The 20,703-nt window shown below is 46.0% G+C and overlaps 2 protein-coding genes across 3 annotated transcripts in view; both read right to left on the reverse strand.

The window, feature by feature from the left end:
* The window catches only part of Dus1 (Dihydrouridine synthase 1), a 581,018-nt gene that overhangs the window by 176,404 nt on the left and 383,911 nt on the right, over nucleotides 1-20,703 (reverse strand). The window lies entirely within an intron of this gene.
* LOC139764549 (uncharacterized) lies at nucleotides 4,851-9,099 on the reverse strand. The gene has a single exon (XM_071691307.1). It carries the CDS (start codon nucleotides 8,593-8,595, stop codon nucleotides 6,745-6,747), a length of 1,851 nt encoding a protein of 616 aa, XP_071547408.1. The 5' UTR covers nucleotides 8,596-9,099; the 3' UTR covers nucleotides 4,851-6,744.

Here is a 20,703-nt window from a genome sequence, read left to right on the forward strand (position 1 = left end):
CATTTTTCAAGTTATTTTTTTTTTCCAGGGGTTGGTACATTGGGGGAACGCAGCAAGAACAACAGGACTGTGTGGGCAGAACCCCACACATATAACCACATACCACACCAAACCACATACCACACCACCACAGCAAACCACATACCACACCAAACCAAATACCAAACCACCAAACCAAACCACATACCACACCACCACACCAAACCACATACGACACCACACCACATACCACACCGCCAAACCAACCACATACCACACCACACCACCACGCCAAACCACATACATTTATGGGGCAATGTAGCATGGGTCACAATGTGATGGCTGTAAGCCAATTCGTTATTGGATGGTGTTTATGGTAACGAGTTGTGCAGGCAGTACTGTGACGATATGTATTCATTTAAAGATGCGGTGGGAATGACTGTGTGTGTGTGTGTGTGTGTGTGTGTGTGTGACTGTAAGGTGGTAAGGCAAGTTGTTCCGTTACAACGTTCTGGTAATGTGTTACATGCGAGAGGGTTGGAGGAATGTGACTTGTGTGAGGGGGTTTGAAGGCGGTGTGTTACGTGGAAGTGTTCTACTTGAGGAACTTGTTGGAAGGTGACATGTGTGAGGGTGTTACGTAGAGCTGGCCTGTGAGCGTCATGGGAAGGTGTCACGTTTAAGGATGTGACCATAGAAAGTTAGTGTGTTACATGTGAAGACGTTCCTGCAGTGTGTGACGTGTTCGCGGCTGATGTAACGATATGACGAGGGTGTTACGAATGCGTGAGTAGTGTAAGCATATTGTAGCAATAACCAGCAGTGTGTTATATGTGTGAGAACGTTCTGTCTGTGTTATGTGTGGTGCGGTGGCAGTGGATGAACGATGTGGATGCGTCTCATGACGAAGTCAATGACACTTGTTATGTCTTGCGATGCAGTAACTGTCTTTGCGATGCAGTAACTGTCTGTTCGTTCTCTCTTAAGACTCGGTGACTGACAGTTTCTTATGTCTTACGATGCAGTGACTGACACTTTGTTATGTCTTACGATGCAGTGACTGACAGTGGCACACATGTGTAACTGCTAATGTGATGACCTGTGGGTGTCATGTATGAGTGTCAGCGTGATGTGTAAGAGTGACGACATCTTGTACTATGTAACAATGGACTCAGAGTGTGTCTCCCGACATGGTCTTCTGTGTGAGGGTGTTGAGGAAGTGTGGCGTCTGTGATCACATTATAATTTGTGATTAAAATGTGTGTGTTATGGGGACAGTGCTACATTCGCGTCGTCCCGTCTCTTAATCAGGTGTATTTGTACCATGTTTCTACCCCTATGTGTATGCACACTCACGCACATACACACATCCTAGCCTCATCCCCAGGGGGAAGATGAACACCACGGTTTGGGTTGGACTGACTACCACGCCTAGGATTGGAACCCGTGCGGGTCCGACCACGGGCGGGCTCGTACTGACTCTTGATCAGAAACGCTAACCAGTCCACCACGTGTGTGTGTGTGTGTGTGTGTGTGTGTGTTGGCATCATTTTAGCAATGTGTTATGTGTTACTGTACAGCGGCAAGAACGATGAATGTGCCACATATGTGAAGTATGTGTAAAGATGTACTCACAGTGACTATCAATGTGTTTAGCATGTGTGGTAGTGTTGTGGGACGGCGTCGTGCATAAGGGCACTACAAGCAGTGAGGCAGTCCATGACAATGAGCTGAGGGTGAGGATGATGCAGTAGCATTACGTTCAAGAGTATACCTTGCCTACACCTTACAATTGACTTCATAGGTCTGGAACCTTACTTTATTTTAAGTATACATAATGAGGGTTTCGAAGGCTTCCCTCAAGGTATACTTTACGATGGTTTCGTTGGTCATCTTCCCCCTACCCTCAACTTGATCTGGAACCTTACCTTACCTTAGCTTACCTTACCTTACCTTACATTACCTTAATTTCGGAGCTCTTCTACTCACCACCAATTTGACCTGTAACCCTACCTTACCGTATGTATGTCTTAACGATAGTTTCGGAGGTCTTTTACCCAATCAAGTTCGCCTGAAACACGATCTTAAACACGATCTACTTTAGGAATGCCTTACGGTGGATTCGGAGGCTCTCTACCCCCACACCTTGGTCTGGGACTGTACCGTACCTTAGGTATACCATACGATGGTTTCGGAGGCGTTGCAGTGTATTTCTGAAGGTGTCGTGACAGTGTGCTGTGCAGGACAATGTGTTGGCCGAGTGCTGTTGTACGGGAGAACGTTACCGCTATGACTGTGACAATACGTTGTGCACAACGGCCTTGGAGCGGTTACGTTAACGGCGATAACGTTCGTGACGGCTGAGTAACGTGGTATGGCAGTGACAGGCTATGTGTTGTGTGTGGCAGTGTTACGGCAGCGTGCTGTGAGTTACTACGATGTAACAGTGTGTCACCGAACTTATGTTTGGGTGCTACAAACGTACAGATGGGGATATTAAGACAATATGTGTGTGTGTGTGTGTGTGTGTGTGTGTGTGTGTGTGTGTGTGTGTGTGTGTGTGTGTGTGTGTGTGTGTGTCATGCTGGGTATGGTGTACGTAAGAGGCAGCAGTAACCAGTACTCCAAGAGCATCATCACAACCGTGGCATTCTTACACTAAAGGTTAATTTGCCTCCCACAAAAACAGCAAGACCAGAAGCTACACCATTATCTGACAACATACCAGACCAATCATGGATATGTATTCCTACCACAGTCAAATATTACGTTCGTAACATACGTAAATCACTTCATGTACACATGTGAAAATACTTACAGGCCGACGGTTGTAGCTAGTCATTCCCGGCTGCCATCTGTCAAAGTCTTGTAAAATATAATTGTAAAATATATCATTAATCAACATTTTTCAACTCGATAATTTCTGAGATTACGCAAGTCGTTTTGGCCACCTTGGAACTACATCCACGATGGACTATCACATATTTATTGCTGATCCACCTCCTGGGCCAGACGGACTGTCTCAGCAGGGAGAACCGTCCCCCACCAGCAGGCCAGAACCACACGCACCATGTGGGAGTGCGTCCCACTTGCTCACCCACACCAGACTCGCCAGTCCACTGACTTCGAGGTAGAGAAGGCCCAGACGAGGTGGCAGTTCGGAATGAACACTCCATTACCTGACACACACACACACCCTCACCACCACAGCAGGAGCAGCCATCGTCTGGCAGTGCTAAACGACTGGGCCCTGAGATGCCCTCCACCTTACTGGAGTGTGGGTGACCTGCACTCTCGCACTGAAGTGGACATTCCAACCATCTTTGGGGCCAACTGATCTCACACATGGGTTGTTTACAGAGGACAAGCCAGATGGACCCATCAAAGTCAGACGTCCATTGTCTATGACTCTAGAGAGCCAGCCAGACTTTGAAACCAAACAGCTGGACTCTATATAGAGTCAGTAGTCCAGCCACTCAGAGTGAGGGCCGGATGGACTCTAAATTTGAAAGTAGTCCGCCATGTGAGAGTGCGGGAGAGCTGGACTCTCACAGCTGGTGATCATCTACTGCTCCAGGCCGGTTCATTCACCTGGTGTGCAGGCCAGCTGGACCCCAACGCCAGAGAAAATCACCATCTGGGAGTGCAACCCGGATGGACTCGTTCACTGGGCTGATCAGTCCACCAGCTGAGTGAGGTCACGCTGGCCAGCTGAACTCACCTCAGGATGAGGAGCACCTCATCTGGGAATGTGAGCCAGCTAGTCCCTTTCACCTGGGAGTGGGAGCCAGCTGGGTTCTCCCGTCACATAGAGCAATCCACCATCTGGGAGTCCGAGCCTGCCCTGCTAGAGTGGACGCCCACCATGTGGAAAAGCAGAACCAGCTGGACTCATCCAAGAGGACCGTGAACACGTCCATTCTTATCACCGTCCAGCACCACGATGCATTTGCTCACCTGGCTGAACGAAGGAAAGAGAAAACTACAATCGAGTGAGAATTAGCGGGTCACAAACATGACCGTTGTCAACGAAAAAAAAAAAGAAAAAAAAAAAATATATATATATATCAAAAGCTGAAAGAAAAAGAAAATGGATGCTCTCCACGTTACGAAGATGTGGAGGGTAAACAAACGTCAAACAAGGAAAATTTCAGATATCACTCGTCACTTCTCACACGAGCACACACACGAAGGATTGGAAAATACAAAAGAAAAAAAAAATCTCAGAGGCTGAAGTAATTACCTTTGGAAACGACACCTCTCAATACTCAAGCTTCCCATGTTACAAACCTTACACGAAGTTGTGAATAATGAAAAACACACACCGTCACACCCTTCCCAACCTCATCCCACTAACCTTCCTCTCTGAATTTAAGGGACTCGTAACCAGAAAATATCAGATATTGCTTCAACTGAAATCTTATAAGGACGCACTTCTATGGGGGGGTGGGTGGAAGTCACGTCACATTCTCAGGTCATGTCATAAAAACTTCGAGGACATGACCCACAGGTCATAGGAGACTCATGCAACACGTTCGTCAGTCGGGCAACACATCCCTAACCTCCAAGACCATCATCAAAGAACACCAGCAACTCAAACACGAGCCTCGCAACACGTCTGGTGACGCATGCAGGTGACAAGACAACAGCTACGTCATACACACTCAGGTAACAGTCACTCTCTGTGTGACACACACTATCCATCCACGTGGTACGCGACAATTGCATATAACACCTGGGACTCAACATTAACAAATGCATCAAAATATATATATAATATATTATATCTATATATATATATATATATATATATATATATATATATATATATATATATATATATATATATATATATATATTCTCCTGTTACTATGGAAATTATATTTACATGGCCTCAGTGCCTGATGATTTGAGTGCTACTTGCACATATGGGCTTCAAGTCCACCACAGCAAGTCAACACCACAAACTGACGAAAGTGGTGCTGTTTATGGACTTGAAATCAAATCAATTGAAAAAAAAAAGGTCGACAGAAAACATGTCATTTCAGACGAATATACAATATAATAACATATAACAAACTAATCATATATGTATAACAAACATTCAAGATCATCAATAGAGGGGAAATTTCATGTTGTTTGAGGTTTCATGGGGTTCGACACACTGTACTTAAATGTTCTGACTGTATAGCACCTTCAGCACGGGTTTGGAAAAATATGTGGGTGGTGTGCGTGTGTATGGCCACGGCTCAGGCAGGACCTCCACGACTAAGTCGTCCCTCCGTAGAGACAGTCGCCAGCCAGCCAGCCAGCCAACAACGGCGTCTCAGCTCGACAACTTCAGGCCCGGGATGCTACCAGGACCCCCAGATCCAGTCTCTACACACCCAACAGTCATGATGGTTCGAAACCACCACCATGACGAGCATGAGCAAGGAGATATAGGTAAGCCTTCGTAGACGAAAGTACCTCCCACGCACCGGTGGTACTTGGAGGCGATGACTCGGTATGTCCTGGCAAAAGTTGTTCCAGGCAGGTCTTCAGGGAAAGCGTGTGTGGCTAGCCTTGTGGTGTGGCGTACCGGGCAGAGCCTGTAGGACAGCCTGGCTGATATGTCCTGGGAGGAGGGCAAACCTGGCAAGGCGAGGAAGGCGACATACCTGTTTGGTCCTGGAAGGCGACGTACCTAGTAGATCTGGTGTGACTGAGAGGCCCTGGGCAGTATATCTAGAGGGGTTTCAGGATATATGGCCTACATGCCAAGTCTTGGGAACTGGCCATGAATGCAGGTGCTGGAGACGGCACCGGAAGAGACTGAGGCGAGGCGGTAGAGGGGCAGCCTACCTGACGAGTCTGGTTTGCATGGGATGTCAAAGAAGCAGGTTATGTCGAGGGTCCTGAGAGTGGCATACATGTCAATTCCTGGGAATCTAAAAGTACCTGTAAGTCCTGGCTGGACAGACAGGCACTGAAGATATCCCCCTAATATGTAGAGGCAAGAAGGTGGGTGGGAGGGTAGAGTGGTGGCGGGTAGGAGGGGATTGGCTGCCCCGTGAAATTAGACGAGAATATCAGCTACAGACAACAAGTATTGATTCCAGACTAGAAACAGTCCAGTGCTCGTCGGGTGCGTTGGCCCACAGCTAGTCAGAAGAGTTGGCCGAGGACTATTCGGAAGCATTAGGCCAAGACCACTCCAGCGCTGAGCCAGAACTAGAAGGAAGCATTAGCCCGGGACAAGTCGGGGGTATTGGGCCAGGACTAGACGTGAGCATTGGCCCAGGAACTACATGGGAGTGTTGGCCTATGACTAATCCAAAGCGCTGGGGCAGAACTAGCAGGGAGCGCTGGACAGGGACTAGTCAGGAGCGTGAGGCCTGGGAGAGAAGGGAGCACTGGCCCGGGAACTAAAGGAGCGAAGGTCTAAGGGACAGAGAGAACTTGCCCAGGACTAGAGGGGAGAAGCGATCCGCCGGAGAAGAGGGATCACTAATCTGGAACTAAACGGACGCATCCGCCCGGGACTAGAGAAGAAAGTTGGCACGACAATGTCCCCGGACAACACTGTCCACCACCAATATATTGCTCTCACAAGAACTAGCACTGTCGATTAATATCTAATTTATCACTTTCAAGTCTCATTCACTTGGCTCACATCGCCAGTACATGTAATATAGCGTCGGTTCATTACCCTCACCTGAGTGTCAGTTATACAAGGCTCGATAGAAATACTGTGGCAGCAGGTGAAGCGGGGCGGACCCAATGCTACATGTGTAGCTCGACGTGCGTCACACCGCCGGTGTGGCGCGGAGTGGACCCAGACCCGCATGAGCGAGACCCCAACATGTTGCAGGGTGGGTCCTGATGACCCGATTGGCCACCGTCCTGCCCGCTCTCCTTCGCCAACATTTCATTGTTAACACTAGTGACTGGCGTCGTCCGTGCGTAACAATTATTACTGTCACCAGCACTGCCATTCATCTTCACTATACTCACTACACTGTGGCCGTTGGCACGTCTCGTCACGTCAGCGCCGTCCACCAGCGGACTCACCCTTGTCGGGGTGTGTGGACCGCGACTGGGGCTGGGCCGTGGACTGCGGGCGGGACTGTCAGCCGGACTGGAGGAGTCATTTTCTCGTTCACGAATCGGACGCACCGTGGGTGGACTAGGAGCAGTCTGGTCACACTCCTTGATGGGCGAGAGATGTGGCGCTATACTCGACCGCAGTCGTCGGCGAGATGGCCTCGGTCGCGGTACCGACACAACTCGCACTTCCACGTCCTCCTCTACAGAAAACTCACTGACGGCTGTAGACACCGCGCGACTGAGTGTCCGCAGCTGGGCCCGAGACCGTCCCATCGGGATCTGCGGCAACTGTGGCACCGCTGAGGTCCGCGCCGGAGGTGTTCTCGGAGCCGTGTTGGTGGGAGATACCATCGCCGCCCCCACACGCCCTCCATGCTGCTGGTTTCGCGAGGAAGGATTCTGGAGATGGTTCTTCCCCACGGTTGGCGAGCGAGCCTCCTCTGATGGCGTAGTGGGTGAGAGGCCGGGAGTGGAAGAAGTGGAAGAGCGCGGGGAGCGGCCAGCAGCGGTGGAGGTGTTAAGGGAGTCAACAGACACTGTAGAAAGCAACGCGGTGTCGGTCGTGGAGGATGGCGTAATCTGGTTGTTTGGCGGGTGACGAGTTACCGCCCACCCACACACGGCGCCTTCCCGTTCCGTTCCGCCCTCACGCCCGTACGTACCGAAGGAGTGGGAGGAGTTCGAGCCACGCAAGTGATGACCCCGGATGTATTCATACGTGGTAAATCCCAGGAAGATGATGTAGGCATGGAAGGCTGCAAGATGCACCAGCAGAACCTCTGCCACTAGAGCCACGGAGAACAACGTCGACAATAACCCAATGAAGGCGCCGTCGTAAACTAGAGCACCGAAGATAGAGAAGTGACAGTAAGGCGCCCCTTCCGAGCAGGTTAAGCTGGCATCGTCACCTGCGTCTTTCTGAGTTTTCGTCTTTTCCTGAGGTCTTGGTGTCTCCCACGGCGAGAGGTATTCCCTCTTGAAGTAGTAAAGGACGATCTCAGCCAGGCAGGTGGCCATCACCAGCAGGCAGGCCACGATGGCTGTGATGACACACGCCAGAAACACTCGGTAGTTCCTGCGTCCCACGCAGTGATTCAGCCACTTGCAGTGATGGTCGAACACGTCGATGCACTTGTTGCAGGCGCTGCAGTGCTTAGTCCGACTGGAAGAAATGGTGATGTTACACAGGTGACACCTCCCGTTTTCAATCACATGGCTATGTACGTTCCGATCAAACTCCGGCACCTGCTGGCGGTCCTTCCGTGCCCTAAGCTGCGGGTCTGCTGGGTCGAGGGCGAGAGCCACAGCGTGGGTCAGAACGTGGGTGGCGAAGACGATGCCCGTGACGATGGCCAGAGGCGTGGCCAGGCGGGAGTGAAGGGCGGGAAGGACGGCGCCGTATGTGAGGGAGGTGAAGGCAATCATCACCAGCCACGCCAACACCTGCTGCGGGTGGAGTGGCAGCTGGAGGCCGTGCACACGGCGCACGCGGCGCGGGCCCGCCCACCAAGGCCGCCCGTCACCCATTGCATACCACCATCATCACCGCTCCCGCCCCTTCGCGCCCTTATCACGCCGGAAAGCACTCCACCGCCCGCACCCTCTCGGTGGGGCCTGTATGGCCGTCAGTGGTTCCTGCTGCATAAAGCCGCTCCTTGGTCTCCAGGCACGACCAACTCACGCCCACGCGTCCTCCGTCCCCGATAGCCTTGAAGCAGCCATGGAGGCAGCCAAGACGGCTCCACCAGACACGCAGAAGCTTACAGCACTCTTGTGGTCGGCCGGGCTCTCACCCCAACCACACACACACACACACACACTGCAACTGATGTTGTTCCTGCGTTAGTAATCCTGTGGGAACCTGTAAGGAAACATCACAATGAATGTTAGTCCCTTTGACAGGTGAGCTAGGGGGGCTCACCTGGATAATGTCATGCATCATCTGTGTATCAGGAGAGCAGAAGACACCGGAGCACCTTGTTTACCTGGACCCTCTCTCCCAGCCCCGCACCAGTGTGGCGTCAGGGGCAAAATGCATCCCTAATTACTACAGTGGCCTCACAGCCACACAACTGTTCACCTCTTGAGTTCAGACAAGCTAGTAATTTAGCAACTGACTGACTGATTATTCATCTGACATATATAACATCTAATAAGACACACCAAAGTTTAGAATTCTAGTTAACTTTGTTATAAAAAACATAACACTGTCCAATTATAATGCGAAAGTTAGGTTTACCTGGGGAGAAAATATGATCATTCTAGCAGTGACTTGGATTCTTCCATACAAGATATGAAAAATCACACATCAATTTCATCACACCTAAAGAAATGCCTGCCATACGCTGCATCATCGAGCACACAACAGTGCATACACAATACATACATTCAGATCTCTCGGATGTAAGTCTCTACATCAACCATTTACACTGTACATCGTTCTCTTCTGTTCTAACGAACAATATGAACGTGAATAACCTTTCCAAGATATCATACCAAGTCTACAGGAGAATTAACTGCATGCAAATGTACACTGAAACTAATGGCTGACTACAAATGAAGGATGGTTATTGTTGATTTCACTCAATAATGAAGTGAGAACGGCAGGTGAAGACGAAGCTAAGGGAAGACATTTCTCCCACATGTAGTACCTCCACCGCCCACTCTCGAGTCCTCAGCTGAGCTCTTGCCCTCATCTTCCTCACTCCTCATGGGCAAACACATATCACCCGTCCGTGAGTGAGAGAGTCAATATATCACCCGTCCGTGAGTGAGCGAGAGTCAATATTTAGTACACCAAAGGCGACAGGAGCACAAGGACGTCCAGAGAGTGTGGTGGGGGTATGGTGTGCGGCGACTCACGCGTCATTGTATGCACGGGGTATGTCCACTGCAGTGTCGACGAGCAAGACACTCGGTTCTGTATCTCACACACCAGCATGGATCATCAGGGGCTCATCATCATCATCATCTTCCATGGCCTCCCGTGGTGTAGCGGTTAGTGTTCCTGACCGTGACGCCCAGGGTCGAGCGCATAGGTTCGAATCATGGTTACAGCAGCCGGTCCACAGTCAACCCAGCTCCTAGGGGTTGGTCCATAAAATGGGTACCTGACTCAGGATATATACATAGCGTTAATGGGATGGCCTTGATTAGGGCCTCAGCTGGCCGTGCCGTCTCAGCTAACATAAAAAGAAAAATCACCCACATACCATACGCTTCACCTTCACCAAACATCAAGGTAGGACACTACAGATGAAACTTTAGGACACTTAAAAGAAGCCTTATTTTTCTTTCTTTATATATATATATATATATATATATATATATATATATATATATATATAGTATTCTGGGAACCCATCCATGGGCCCCCTCCTGTTCAAATCTTGGGCGTGGCACTGGACCCACAGCCAGTCCCAGCTCTTCATCTCCTAGTCAGGGCTGATCGATAAATACTTGGCTTAGGTTTGGACATGTGGGCGTATATATATATATATATATATATATATATATATATATATATATATATATATATATATATATATGCGTGAGAGTAACTCTCTCCCCGTAACACACAAATAGTAATCACACACACACACACACACACACACACAAAATTACATATATAGACTGAAGGCCAGGACTAGAATAGCAAAGGAGGAAAAAAGGAATAAATATGGAGTTCATAAGAATTTGAAGACGTTGAAAGGTGGCTTCTGAAAGAGATGTCATATTTGTTGAGGAAAATATGGGAAAGCAAAGGTAGCTTTGCGTCGTAAGAAATAGAAAAAAAAAACTTGAAAATGCAGATGACTGTTGGGGGGATATGTCAAAGGGTGTACAAACAAGTTCAGGAAATATGGAAACAGATTTTGCCTTCAAAGTCCAATAATTTTTCTTCCTTTATATCTCATGTTTCATCAAAATATCATTACTTCTAAATCAGTATGTGACTATGATTATAATCTGTCTCTGTACATAGATCTATTACTGGTAAAGGATTGTACATAGCTGATAATACATGAAAAACTAACGTCGTTATCAGTTCATGTTGGAGTTCAAACAGTCGAACATATGTGGTTATCAGGTTCAGGAAAGTGTTTAACCAATCAGAAAGCAGTGTTAGGAGGCACGTGATATTTCCTTTAATCGCTCGCGTTCTGTGTCATTTATAAGCAGATGGCCAGTGATGATCAGCATGTATTCAAAATGCGAGTGCCACGAACAGACGACTGCAAAAAAAAGATGAAAGACTAGATTTTAATGTGATTCCACTGTCATGGCAGTCGTTCCCCTTCCTGAACCGATTCTATACTTCTTTTTTTTCATATTTCATCTCATCTATCTGCATTTGTGATTATCTATCTTTTCACCTGTGTCATAAACGTTCTTATGGAGAGTAACTCAATGTTTATGGTGTGGGACGTGGAGTATGACCACCACCACGGACGTGCATCGGTCATCTTTATATTCCAGGAAGGGTCTACCGCCGCAGCTCAGACAGAAATGCACTGCAATTTTTCTCGCAGACGTGTTGTTCATCACCACCTTCAAGCCCGAGCCTCATCGCCACCTTCACATTTACGTGTAAAAATGAAGAGAGAGGTGTTTAAGTGTGTCATACTGCCATCCTTCCTTGCAATCTACAGATTCTATGGCAAGAAAAAAAATCACATAACGACCTATCCTCGAGTTCATGCCAAACAGTAATTATGTGACCATGGCTTACCGTAGCCAAGCTCATGGTGGAAGAACACAAGCAGTCTGTTCTCATGGGTTAGAAACCGAAGTAATATCTACATAAGAGAAAGAGAACCAATCACCCTCCTTTCGGAAACACGTCAGCTCTTCTGCTTCCTTTCATTTGGACAAAGTGTGGGCCAACGAAGGAAAGTCAGCAGAGATCCTTAACGAAGGCCCTGTTCCACCGTGCTACTGAAAGATCTGATGGGTCTTATTCACGAACTGCGCCTTATTTGGCAGTCAGTGGATGTCGAAGCTATGACAAACATCTGCGTTCACAAACACGTCCTTTTAACTTTCTTTTGATTCTGCCTATCTACAATGCCTGACAGCATGCCATAAGAGATAACTGAAGCTAATTACATTATATACCATTAATGCTAAACAAAAAAAAATTATCCTTTGAGTTTTCTATTCAAAAAATTATCTTGACAAATCTCTTCAAACTTCCATCTCTGAGGCGATTAATGCGTTTATCCTGCATTCATGGAACAGGAAGGACAGAAGCCTGTTAAATATACATTCAAAACTTTGTTTACAAACTATAGCGGCTACAGCTCTTGGTGGAATTACATGTTTGTTTAGGAACTCCGCATAGGTCTGAAAATTTTGAGGAATCCATAATTACAAAGCATTTCTTTCTATTTCCATGAATCCTAGTGTGGCGCGCAATGCAGAATAATCTGAACACAAGTGGAACATTCTGAATGTGAAAGTATTACTGGAATTACGTCTGAAAATGATGAAACTAAATGAACTGAGTGCGTTGGTTACCTGTTTTCATATATCACAAATTAGTCATTTACATTTACATTCACGTTCGTGCCTGTCAGTGAAGTAGCCCGTATGTCAGCATGTTCCGAATTCTGGAAATACGTTGGAAAGGTAACGTCAGAGATATAAAAGAAGAGAAGAACATCATATGTAACGTGGGGAGAGTCTGTGCTGAGATCGAGTGGGTTAAACGAAGTCTGCGTGGCAGTTCTCAAACCACAGACTGCAACAGCATACACGAACGGGAGACGCAAGAGCGAAGGGAAACTTTTCTATGGAGTCAGACACATGTATCGTCAGCACGTCTGGTGGTAGATTGGGGCCTCTGGTTTCTGTGCACTGCTGTACACAACAGCTAGAGAGTGGATGAAAGCGAATGAGGTCTCTTCCTCGCCTGTTCCTGGCGCCACCACGCTGATGCGGGAAATAGTGAACACGTATTAAAAAAACATGGTGAAACATCTGCCTCATCCTCTTTGGACAGTTATCAAATCATGGTTTTCTCGGGAGAGAGGATACGTGTTGGCTGTGCTAGACCACGTGGTGACCCCCCTATAGCCATAACGTTGAGATGGTAAAATGAATTTTCCTTAGTAATGAGCAGTCGTGAGCTGCGGGGCTAAGCAAATACACATCTGTGGATCGTCAGGACCCTAAACACTGCCCAGAGATTTACACATACTCGTATCTCGAGTCATCAAATGTCATCTTATCGCAATGATGATAAAAACTGATGTCACATCGACACATTTCGTGTCATGATTCAAAGCGATACATGATACATAGGAAGGTGAAATATGCAAGGGAATTTAATACTTGTAGGAGATGCAAGGAATGACACAGAGGATTCTAATACACACCAACTGAATGTCCTACAACTGTCAGTTCTGGTATAAGACGTCAACCTGTCACTGAGGATTAGAGTCACTGACTGCACAGTGTTTTTGATTCATTCTATACAGCCAACTCTTTCCTCTGTGCTCTTTTAAAAAGTTTAAAAAAAAACAATGCTATGTAAATGTAACCGACATGTAATTTCTTTTATTCTTTTATCGAGAATATCTCTTTGCTCCTTCCCTTGTGGTGAGGAGCCACGTCGACATTATAAGCTCTCCACAATGATACAGGGTGTCAAACTCTTTTCCCCACAGAGTGTTGAATGTCTTTGCCAATAGTTTCTGCGTTGGTTTATCAGGATACGGCTTTAGGGTTGCTGCCGGAGCAGAATACATTACCAGAAAGACAATGGCTTTCTCAGAGGCTGGTGGGACGTACGTACCTGATCGGTTTATGTCTGTCTGTGGTGGAATACAGTTTATGAAGAACTCCTCAGTCTACTACAGTACAGTGTGTCTATAAAACAACGCTGAACGACATGACTCATTCTGAATTCTCAAGATCTCGCACACTTCCTCACTGTCGTCCTCTGCACGCCGTGTTGGGCCAACACTGAGGCTTAAATCTGGACAACTTCTTGTGCACAAGAACAATAATTGTGATCATCTATGTCCTGCAGATCTCCTCGTCTTCGCCGCTCTGCTGATCTTATAAAGTATGCTGTTCTTCAGAGGTTCTGTCTTCGTTTTCAACTTCTAGAGAGAGAGAGAGAGAGAGAGAGAGAGAGAGAGAGAGAGAGAGAGAGAGAGAGAGAGAGAGAGAGAGAGAGATCTGAGTTAGACTGAAGAGGATGGCAGCTCATTTACAGCTACAGTGCTCAACATTCATGTTTCTCTGTTTCATTTTTTATCTCTGGAATGTTATTTCTTCATCATACTGCATAGCTAAAGCGTTTTCAAGTCTTTGTATTTTCTGCACGCCATGGCAAATTATTCATACCGCTCTTCACGAACAACATCTCTCTGTTAATCTTTGCCAAGATTATACGATGGTAGATGTTGTAGTTAAGTTTACGAAACATTTCCTTGTAGTGGTCGAATGAAGGGGATGAGACTAAGCTCATCTTCAAATTCCATTTTCATCTTGACTGGGTTGTGATCTCACTGGGTTGTGTTTTCACTGGGTTGTGATCTACCTGGGTTGTGATCTCAATGGGTTGTGATCTCACTGGGTTGTGATCTCAATGGGTTGTGATCTCACTAGGTTGTGATCTCACTGGGTTGTGATCTCAGAAAGGTCCGCCTATGACAGTAACGTTACAAATTAATTCATTGTTGTTACTGTTAAATTTCCCCTCTCGTTGGTGCTATCGTCTGGTGACTTGAAGAAAACAAAAAAAAAGATAAACTTTTTTCATATGTGGCTGTTCATCCAAATTGCTGCTCTGGAGTTTATCGGCATTTAAATAGTCAGTTTCCACCTCAGATATGGTAGACTGAAATCTGGACGAAATCATAATCAGAATGGAGTTGAAAAATAAAGAAAACGTATTTCAGAGTTCCTTCACTACCCTGTTCCACCCATCCTCGCCTCTTGTGATTAATTCATAAAGTTTCCAGTCATAATGAGTAACACCTCCGAGTGTTCCACGAGAATATCAACAGTCCGGTGCGAGTTAGTGAGTCGTTTGCATTCAGTCCAGCTCCATCATCCGTTCTTCGTCGTCTCCTAAAGAAGAATTGTGAGATCCACAAAATCAATGTCACTGGAGTCCTTTAAGTGAGATTCTGTGAAATATACAGGTCATGGATTTCTCTCTGTTGGTGAGGTATTCAAGAAAGGAGCAATGGCTTCAGTTTTCATCACGAGTCCTTCGATTTAATGAAAAAGATTACCATGATAATCAGAAGGAAAATCTAAAGTACGTGTTCAGATAACACACTAAAATGGACGTCATCTGAAACTCCTGTACCTGATTTTCTCACATCTCTCATGCCTACATCAACGGGCAAATCTCTAAATGTCAACTTGTAAATCTACGTAAATCCCCTACAAGTTTCAGTTCCAAAGAGACTGTATCGTATTTCTTTTCTACATTTCGTCCCTCCAGCTTCTTAAATATGGAAAAAAAACTCATGGGGCTTGTGGAGAAATTCTATCCAAAAAGTTTTGTTCAGGTAACTTCCAAACTCGAGGAAAACTTTTCATAAGTATTCTAAATTCAAAGACGCTGTACAAAAATATATTCCATCTTCTTAGGTATGCAAATATATATGTGACCACGACACACACACACACACACACACACACACACACACACACACACACAAAATAGGAGAAAGCTGAGACTACATATTTCTACATCATTAAAAAAAATCATAGGCCAACTGCTAAATAAGAAGCTTTGACAACCAGGGGCCATGCTGGCCTTAATTATTCGAATACGCAAAGATGAAGTTTGCATTTCAATTCCCGCCTTCATCGCGCGAGGAAAAGGAACTTCTAACCTTGGAAGGGCGGTTGACCTACTCTCAAAGACACACACTTTTGGTTCAGATGGGAGGCTCACACAGCCCTGGTGTTTCTGAAGAAAAGTCAGTTGGTTCTGGGATTTAGCTTTCTTGTGAATGTCTTTCAGTCTATCTGTAAACTATAACATGCCACAATTGAGTCTTATATATGATGATCACTGTATTTGTCCTGCTCTCAAATCAACAAATCTTATCTTTTAAACTATTTTGTGAGGACATCTTTAAAGCTTATGGTATGTATGAACTTCTCTGATGACAGATGTAGAAATTCTGAAAAGTTAGCACTCACTAATGTGTGAGATGTGTGAATATGTGAAAAGAGAACGTTATCTCGGGGAGCAAATAGAGAATGTTTGAAGGAATAGTACTTCCAACAACATTATATGGTTGCGATGCATGCGTTGCAGAGGGTTGTACGGAGGAAGGTGGATGTGATGGAAATGAAATGTATGAGGACAATATGTGGTGTGAGGTGGTTTGATCGAGTAAGTAATGAAAGTGTAAGATAGATGTGTGGTAATAAAAAGTGTAGTTGAGAGAGCAGAAGAGGGTGTGTTGAAATGTTTTGGACACATGTAAAGAATGAGTGAGGAAAGATCGACATAATGGATATATGTGTCAGAGAAGGAAGGAGCAAGAAGCAGATGATCAAACTGGAGGTGGAAGGATGGAGTGATAAAGATCTTGAGCGATCGGGGCCTGAATATACAAGAGGGTGAGAGGCGTGCAAGGAAAAGAGTGAATTGGAACGATGTGGTATGCCGGGGTCGACGTGCTGTCAATAGACTGAACCAATGCATGTGAAACGTCTGAGGTAAACCATGGAAAGCTCTGTGGGGCCTGGATGTGGATATTGAGCTGCGGTTTTGGTGCATTGCACATGAAAGCTAGAGACCGAGTGTGAACGAATGTGGCCTTTTTTGTCTGCTTTCCTGGCGCTACCTCGCTGACGCGGGAAACGGCGATCAAGTATAATAAATAGAATCAGACTTTCAGTAGGTATACAACAGTCAATGTACGATACTCCTGTTAACACTTAACATGGAAAGAAAAGTTCGTACTATAAAGATATCTTACATCATCAACTGTCCTGATAAGAACTGTCATATCCCTCCTACGTGTAGTAAAGTAAACAGGCTTTCCACCACACAAAACTGTACTAGCTTTACACCACACAATGGAACGAGTGAACCACTACACCAACACCTATGTTGACTTCCACTGTTACCAACTAGACTTGGATGTCAGTGTGCCTAGACCCTTAATAATAAAAGCGTGTACGAACAACAACTCTTTATAGTGTTAAATTTCCGGGTAATAATCATCTTTACCTCTTATATAACAGTTACCTTGAGACAACAGAACTGAGAGAGAGAGAGAGAGAGAGAGAGAGAGAGAGAGAGAGAGAGAGAGAGAGAGAGAGAGAGAGAGAGAGAGAGACATGAGCTACTAATCAGCTAAAATGATGGTACGTCTTACATAACAAAAGGAAGTGATTTTGTGCCTTCAATATTACGAGTTGATCCATGGCAGATAATGCCTACTTTACCCTGTATGGCTCTGACAAACGACTTCCACACGATGCACTACTGTCACACAGGTCGCACCCTGTAACACTCAAGACGGCTCCTAAGTGGAGATTAACCCCCTCAACCGCGACCCTATGACCCTTGAGCACGACCCTTGGGTACGATGGCGCGCGCCCTCTGACCTCACCGTGAGGAGACAAGTCTAAGGTCACGTCACTTACACCCAAGAGCCGTGCCGTCGTACTGAAGGGACTACAGAGAATGTGAAGAACCTTACTTAAGTCAATAGAGTCTACACAAAATAGGGTAATCTGATGCTCTATAGAAATGATATAGAATTATCAAGGGTGCTGTCAACCTACCACAGGCATCACCCAGCGCACAAAATTCTATAGCGATCATTTCAAAAGAACTTTTAAGGGGTAAAGGAAGCCGCTGGGTTGATACTCGAAGTTACGATATGTTCTGAGTACTGACGACATTACCACACTCTCCAGTGATGTTGTCAACCATCATCACTTCCACTCGTTTAGCCTAGACAAATCATCTCGACCAAGAGCGATAATGGCATTAACATCTGCGAGAATATCAGCCATGAGGATATTCCGTAGTCATTTACAACATACACATGATCCCGGACGAAGCAAAACGCGGGAAAGAATCGTCCTGAAGTGTTCGGTGTATGACGAGAGTTCTGAAGTCTGAAGGTGGTTGGGAGCCCGGGTAATGGCATCGTTAGCCCTGCACACAAGGTAATGACTCTTGGCTCTGAACACAGAAGGCGAACTTTATGACCGCGCCTGTAGTAATACTACCCGCCCGAACACGATCACCAGAGAAATGCACCGCCAATTAGCAGAGAAAGTGTAAACATCATAAATAAGGGATCTAAAACTGCATCAGGCTCCACGGTGAGGCATTAATCCGGTTCGATCCCCTCTAGACCGATTCGAACCCTTGACGCAATTGCTAACTCCCACTTGAAGGATGTTTTGAAGTCAGCACCACGAACCTTATACTTGTTACTTTCTAATTAGTGTTGGGAAATTCTGACCTGAGACAACCTCTTGCTTTGGTGATACGAGTATAGGAAAAGGTGTAGATCCTTGTGTGTATGTGTGTGTGTGTGTGTGTGTGTGTGTGTGTGTGTGTGTGTGTGTGTGTGTGTGTGTGTTTGTGTGTGTGTGTGTGTGTGTGTGTGTGTGTGTGTGTGTGTGTGTGTGTGTGCGTGTGTGTGTGTGTGTGTGTGTGTGTGTGTGTGTGTGTGTGTGTGTGTGTGTTTGTATGTGTGTGTGTGTGTGTGTGTGTGTGTGTGTGTGTGTGTGTGTGTGTGTGTGTGTGTGTGTGTGTGTGTGTGTGTGTGTTTGTATGTGTGTGTGTGCGTGTGTGTGTGTGTGTGTGTGTGTGTGTGTGTGTGTGTGTGTGTGTGTGTGTGTGTGTGTGTATGTGTGTGTGTGTGTGTGTGTGTGTGTGTGTGTGTGTGTGTGTGTGTGTGTGTGTGTTTGTATGTGTGTGTGTGCGTGTGTGTGTGTGTGTGTGTGTGTGTGTGTGTGTGTGTGTGTGTGTGTGTGTGTGTGTGTGTGTATGTGTGTGTGTGTGTGTGTGTGTATTCGTGGGGCGGTGTTAGGGGACTCCACCAACAAGGGGTTACACAACGAGTGAAAAGTCACCTCTGGCGAGGCTGTATCACGGAACTTATCGCTCCAACGGAGTCTACATTTCCCTGCCTTGGGCTGCAGGAGCATTTAGATAAATCCTGGTAACACAAAGAGCCTTACAGAATCTGATCCTGAGGTAATCATAAATATATATAATAAATACTCGTGGAGACCCGTTCCTTTGACCTCTGCTACCACGCAACTCTTTGAACTTCTATATGATGTCTGCATTCTGTATGTCCTCATTCACTGTCCCATTTCTTCAATAGCAAATTTATATTTCTTCTAATCTATTTCAGTAAGTAAATTTATCTTTTACTTAATATAATGTATTCGACTTTGGTTGTTCTATCCCTACATCTATCGAGGAACTGTTCATTGTCTACGTCATCAAACTTAAATGTTGTGATCAGGCCATCCCTCACTCTTCTCTCTTCCATGATGGATCAATTTTGTTTCTAGCCTTTTCCCTGTACCTCGCATCTCTTAATACTGGTACCATCTCTGTTGTACTCCCCTGGACCCTCTCCATCAGTTCTCTGTGCTTGTATTTAGGTGCAGTGATCAAACCTGATAGTTATGGTCTAATGTAGAACGTAAACAGCTTGCTGAATAGTTCCTTATACGTGAACTTAAATTATATTCTGATATCCGCCAGTAGACAGATAGTCTCCCTTACCTGTTCTCCTAAAGTCTCTGACGACAGATTAGGGACCGTGTCGGCTCCCAGGTCTGTCTCATACACAGATTCCTGAAGATTATTTCCTGTTAGACAGTGTTCACATCTATGCCTTCCTTCACTGTGTCCCATCCTCATCAACTCTACATTATATCGACTTGAATTTCATAAATCATGTACCAGACGAACTCTGGGGTCTGTTTTAAAAGTCCCTTTGGAGGAGGATGCAATCCTCCTCACTCTTTGCGTCCCTCATATACACATTTAGGCAGGAGTCAATACCATTTTGGCAGTTCAATTACGTAGATCAATAAGAGCAAGAATCCCAAAGGCGAATTTTCCCCCATGGAATTCCAATGATGACTCCACAAAATTTTAAGGGGGCTCCTTCGACATACTAGCTATGTTTCCTTCCACCAGGATATTCTTCTGGTCATCAGAGATGCCTCCCCTTACTCCTGTCTGGTGATCCAGCTCCTTATATCAGTCTCCCATCTAGTGCAGGGTCTAATGTTTTCTGGCAGGCCAGATACAATCAAACCAGCCCTCTCTCTCAGCTCTGAGAACTATCATTTCCTTCTATTGCTTTTAAAGGGAGTAAGTTTATCTTTTTTCTACGGGAGTTTACATGAGAAAGACAGACAACAGGAGGCCTGATTGGCCCACGACTGCGATGTCTGGTATATAAAGAAAAAAAAAGTTCAACTTGATAAGAAAATGTAGTGGTAAGACCAGACCACCTCGCCTGGACCTTGAGTCTGAGCGGTCTGTGCATCTACGTAACTCTTCTGTCTAAAACCTCTCTCTCTCTCTCTCTCTCTCTCTCTCTCTCTCTCTCTCTCTCTCTCTCTCTCTCACACACATACACACACACACACACA

This window comes from Panulirus ornatus, chromosome 4, assembly GCF_036320965.1.
Source record: "Panulirus ornatus isolate Po-2019 chromosome 4, ASM3632096v1, whole genome shotgun sequence".
Classification (NCBI taxonomy): Eukaryota; Metazoa; Arthropoda; class Malacostraca; order Decapoda; family Palinuridae; genus Panulirus; species Panulirus ornatus.

What these genes read in the sequence shown, in the direction of transcription:
- LOC139764549 (XM_071691307.1), bottom strand. Translation starts at nt 8,595, where the DNA reads ATGGGTGACGGGCGGCCTTGGTGGGCGGGCCCGCGCCGCGTGCGCCGT.